The 6,000-nt window shown below is 31.6% G+C and overlaps 1 protein-coding gene across 1 annotated transcript; it reads right to left on the bottom strand.

Moving 5' to 3' along the window:
• Window positions 1-1,644: 1,644 nt before the first annotated feature.
• LOC132617535 (E3 ubiquitin-protein ligase ATL41-like) lies at window positions 1,645-3,008 on the bottom strand. Its single transcript, XM_060332553.1, has one exon. The coding sequence runs from the start codon at window positions 2,661-2,663 to the stop codon at window positions 1,788-1,790; it is 876 nt and encodes a 291-aa protein (XP_060188536.1). The 5' UTR covers window positions 2,664-3,008; the 3' UTR covers window positions 1,645-1,787.
• Window positions 3,009-6,000: the final 2,992 nt, after the last annotated feature.

Here is a 6,000-nt window from a genome sequence, read left to right as displayed (position 1 = left end):
TTTTTGCTTTGATAATAAACATAATAAAAGTCACCCACTGAAAACTCTGAGCCTTTGCTAGAAAATTGGATGGAAAGAATTGAAATGAGACAAAGGACACTGATAATTTTGTGTTTAATGATACAGATGTTCTCTCTCCTTCTCTTTCCATCCATTTCAATTCAAACAAACCAAAAGCGTAAATAGCCCAAAAATGAACTTAAAAATTCCTACGTCCACGTTAAGGTCAATTTTTGTGTACCAAATGTTTATTTTATGCAACATTTAAATCGGAAAATCTTTATCAACAATTTAACTTATGACTGGAATTTTTCTTTTTCTAAATATCTGACTTTGGAAAATAAAGCATGCCGAGTTTGAACAAATTTTAGTATCTTTGATGTGGAATAAATTTTAGTTTTAAGTCAATGGTTGATAAAATACGCAAAGCATGCGACCAATTCAAATGTTAAAAAAAGGGGACAGCCTCACCTAATTCTTTGGATTCTCTTTAGTCAATGTGACTAATCATCACGTTCATCTTTAGGTTACCAAATTCTAGAATCATTTCTTGGACCCTAGGCTCAGCAAATCATAATTACCGTCATAATTAATCCAATACCCTGTGCACGAATCTGTTCGGTTCGGTTTTGGCCATCATCGAATTGAAATTTCGATTTTCGACTTTCTAAAATTCTCAACCAAACTCGATCCATTCTAGGTTCAATTTGATTCGTTTTTTTATTGTTTCGGTTCGGTTACACAAATCGATTTGTTCGGTTTATTCGAAATTTAAACAAGCAACTATTTCATTTCAATTTTAGAGTAAACATAACAAAAAATAATGAGATCCTAAACTTGCAGCCTTATAACCAAGACATTAACCAAGAAAAAACTATAAACTTGCAAGCATAATAGCATATAAAGAGCAAAACAAGAGCTTGACAACTTGTGCAAGCATACAAATCCACCAACACCACATTACATATACCAAAATAGTCATATTAGTCACTAGTGGCATACAAATTCGGTTTGTTCGGATCGGTTCGGTTGATAATTGAAGCAAACCGTATCCGAACCGTTAAACTGTAATATTTTACAATTGCATTTGTAAATTGAAATTGAATTTTATTATCCAAATTAAATTATCCGAATTAATTCAAATCGGTTCGGAAATTCGGATTGAATCGATTTGTGCACATGCCTACTCTACACCTGTTCTAATGTTTATGCACAAGTCAAGTGACCAGTCTTTCTTGTAACTTCCTTTTAACGCTGGATTTAACTTATATTTATTGCCAAATTAATGAACTTTTAACATATTGCTGTAACTTAACTTGCTAGGAATGTAACTTATCCTATTTTCAAGTTACTAACTCTCGTTATTATGGATAATTACCAACTTTTCCAGATTATCAATTAGCGTTTATCAAGAGATTTACTTATAATTACTAGTTAATAAATGACCTTATTTTGTAAAAAAAAAAAAAAAATCATACAGACAATGCACAAAACTTAAATTTTTTTAACCATTTGTGTATAAGCGTTAAACTCTTTTATGTATGATAAACACTAACTTCTAAAGTAATTAACCAAAATCTTACATCAGATTGAAATGCAATTTCAAATAAAAAAAATAAAAAAAACAGTGGTAAAACACTTGGCTGGAAAAATAAATTACCTATTTTTGTCACTGTTTTATGTGTGTGTACAAGAAAGATATGGGGGAGAATTAAGAAATGAAGAACCCTGGAGTTTCGAATATGAACCAAAAATAAACATTATAATTCATACCTAAAGCACAATAATCACTGTCTCTCAAGATCATTTACACCATCTTCGGTACCACAAGATTGTACTTGAATTCTTCTTGATGATTTGTCCCTGCTAAGCATCCTCCTAAACGAACTTAATCTCGAGCTTGATCCACTAATTTTAGCTGATGATGATGAAGGTTGTGCTAATCCACAATCCGAAAAAATCATCCCTTCCATATTTATAGCTACAGTATTTGAATTGCCACAGTCAAGTGGCGGCGCTGAGGGCGGTGTACGGCCTACAACGCCCTCTCGGGGCTCCGGTAATAACCGGGGCTCCGCTTCGGTCCGACAAATCGGGCACGTTGAATGTGTCCCAAACCATTTATCAATACACTCAGCATGAAAAATATGCTTGCAGTTAGGCAAAATCCTAACCATTTCTCCATTTTCAAGAATGCTCAAACAAACCGTACATTCAATAGAATTATTTTCAATATGATCATTTTGCTTGAAAATAAATATTGGAAGTGAAGCTATGATGCACGGGTCGAGCCCCGTTTTAGGGGGCTCGACCTGGGCGGCGCTGGTGACGATGCTGAGTCGCTGAGGCGAGGCCCTACGTCGAGCCTGGCGTCTAAGTACACATCTTGCGTATATATGGAGGAGACTAACGAAGAAAACAACTATAGATAATGAAATGATGGCTGTTAACATGATCTTGCTATTAAGATCATATTTGCTTTTTCGATGAAGATATGGGTGATCTTCAATATCATCGTCAAAGCCCATTGTTGTTGTGCTGTGAGGAGTTGTTTGAGAGTAGGAGAGTTTTTGGGTACATAAAACATATTTATAGAACCAGATTTTAGATTGTCTTGGTTTGGTAATATCAATATTATGTGACGATGACAGAACACAAACCATGTTCACCGTGCTAACGAGGAAGTCCGTATTTTCAAAGTGATTGACTTATTGAATATTGACCTTCTTTTTCCTTTTAGCATTAATGTTTTTTATTTTTATTTTTTATTTATTTTCTCGTGATCTTAACATATCTTTGAATTTTCTCTACACTTCTCTACACAAGAAAAATATATGAGTAGCTTCATTATTTATAATACTGCAAAATCTACTTTAATTAGAAACGGAATTTGTGTTTCCTATAAAATTTTGACTACAAATTTTACTTAGACATAAATTAAAGAAACTAACAAATATCAACTTCAAAATAATTTTTGATTTCTTATAATTTGAATTATACAATATTATAATTTAACAAGTTAAAGTAAGTCAAACTTAATACTTCTTCCATCCCAATTTATGGTATATTTTAACTAGGTATGAAGTTTAAGAAAGAAAATATGACTTTTGAAACTTAATGCATAAAACAAGTCATAGATATTTGTGTGGCTGTAAACCATTTCATTGTGGGTAAAAGGAGAATTTTTAAGTTAAATAATTTCTAAATATAGAAATGTTTTATTTCTTTTTGGGACATAGATTAAGAGTTACTGGTTGGCGGTTGTCGTGGGACAAAATCGCCTACGAATTTAAAAATTTATATTTGTTTAATGTACAAAAAAATAAACTTTGTTTCCTTCGATTTTTCTTTTTTCTAAGTTTTCTTCCTGAATCCTGGGAATTAATGCCCAAGATTTTCGAGGCACAGAGTGAAGTTTGATACGGCAGTTGGTATTAATCTGTTGAAATAAATATGTGAGACCTTTTCTATTTTAGGGGCCCCCTGTTCCTAATGTCAATTTCTCTTTCTCCGTGTCCAACAGGAAATTAGTAAATTATTAACGACGTCATTGACTCATAAACATGGTAATGCTTAAAAGGCACCGTAATTATTATTTTATTAAAGAAAAGTCTAGTTGGTTGACTAAGGTGAACTCCAAATATTTGCCTTTGGGTATTATGTCAATTAAAATTTGTTGAGTACGTAGGATTAAGCCTTGACAAAATTCGTGAGCTGAAAAGGGTTGTTGATAATTAATTTAGTTACTTTAAGTAATTCGGTAAAGAATGGTCCCACTAAAGAAGCAATTGCACCAACCTTCATTTAATTACTTTAATTGATTTGTAGATAATTAAACATTTTTAATTTTTGAACCAAAATAATAATATAAACAATATGTGATATTCGCTACACAAAACTTCACGGGATCAGAATATGCAATTATCATATGAAGGAAAAATTATCGTTATGTGGATGGAGTTTTTAATGCTAAATCGAGGGAAAAATAAAACGCAAAAAGTACAAGTAATTTCCTTAAAATAAAAAAAAGGTATTTAGCCTGCAGTATCCCATAAAAAGCTGAAATTCTATCTCATTTAGCTTTCTTTTTAAACTACAGTTTTTCATATTTTCTTCTCCGACACATAATTTTCAGTTAAAATTTTTTTACAGTAAATTGATCTTCCCTTTTAATATGTTGCTTGTACTATTTCTTTTATAAGCTATTCAAGCTTAATTAGTTATTTTTGTGATTTTTTAATGTAATTTTCCAAAATATTTCCTATATTTATTCTAAAATTGCATCACAGAGCTCTTTGAAAATTGGAAATAACACTACTAAATGTATAATTGTTTAACATATGTACCTACTTTACAATTTTAGAACCACAACTTTCATTTTAAAGGGAGTATCAGATTTCTTATCAGTAGTTAGTATAATACCTACTGATGGGCGGTGATTTGGTTAAGCAGCAGTAAAAGATGTGTGAGAATCTGAAAGATCAATGTAATTAAATATATTTTTTGTGTTTGTTATGCATGTTTTCCTCCAAAATAATTATCTAGAAAATATTTAATTTTTTCAGAAACTACTATGATGTTTATAGGGTTCCATCGCACTTGCGGGATTCAGAATTTGAAATTTATTAGTTTCTATGATAATCTCAAGTTAATAGTATATAATATTAATTGCTTTCATGAATAAATATTTAAGATATTTAGTGAATTTTTAGTACATATACGGAATCTAAAAAAAGCTATTGGTGTCATGTGGATCCACATATTATATTGTGAATCCGCCCCCGCTGATGGGTGAGTGAAGATATTTTTGAAAAATATTTATTAAGGAAATGATAATACTGTCAATATTTTGATAGTGTTTTCACATGGTATATTTGATGAAATATTGAGAGTTAAAGATAGATAATAATGTCGTGTTAGTTAAGCAAACAATATGAATTAAGAGTCGAACTTTTAATTTGTATTTGTTTTTTTTTTGGGTAACTAAACATTGACTATATCGTCCAGAAAAACACTCACTATACCACGAAGAACATTTCTCTGGTTTTCATCGCCCCAAACACAAAAAGAGCCACTAAATGCAAATATATACTGTAGAATATAACCAACAATATTTTTCTTATTATTTCCCACAATTTATAGCATATTTCTCTGTTAGACTTGAACTATGTTACATTTCCCTTGAATATTCTTGAAATAATCTATCGATTTTTATTATTAGAGATTGATTTGACTCTTAGCTTGGTAGTCATGCCTTCATATTATTTTGTTATTTGTAAAGAAGAAATTGAAGCAAAATAGATACTTAAATAATGACTTTCGTTTACTAGAGACATCAACATATGGTTTTAGTTTGGTGGGCACAAAACCCTTTTCCTCGTGATTGTATTAGATAGAAATATTCTTGATTTCCAAATAAATTGTCTTATTTTCACTCTTTTGACACTTTTTTTTTTATATATAAATAAAGCTACCCAATCTTTCTCTGGGCAGTGTTGTATTGAGCAAAAAATTACATAGAGGGGGACTAGGCCAAACCTCCATTACAACACATTATTTGGTGATCCCATCACCACAAAAGTACCAGAAGAGGCCACAACATAGTTAGCCAGCTTCGGGGAAACTAGAGTCTAACTAACATAGAAATTAGCTTTGTCAAATTTAGATCTAATACTAGGCATTTGACACTTATCAAGTTGAAAGGGACCTTTAGATGTTCTAGGCAGATCAAAATAAGTCTGTACAATTCTATTTTGGGCAGAGGCAGAGGCTAATTTTGCTAGACTATCTGCAACCTGATTGCACTCTCTAAAGCAATGCTTCACATGGTAATTAGACTCTTGCTTGATCTTCAACAGCTTGTCTATGAGATGTTTCAACTTCATATTGGATGAATTTTGATTGTCAATGAGGCTTACAACCATCATTGAGTCTAGTTCAAGCATGAAATTTGTGTAACCATGTTGATGACACCATTTCACTCCAAACACACTTGCAAGA

The sequence above is a fragment of the Lycium barbarum genome, chromosome 11 (genome assembly GCF_019175385.1).
Source record: "Lycium barbarum isolate Lr01 chromosome 11, ASM1917538v2, whole genome shotgun sequence".
In the NCBI taxonomy this organism is placed as follows: Eukaryota; Viridiplantae; Streptophyta; class Magnoliopsida; order Solanales; family Solanaceae; genus Lycium; species Lycium barbarum.
This window is presented reverse-complemented; position numbering and strand designations above follow the sequence as displayed.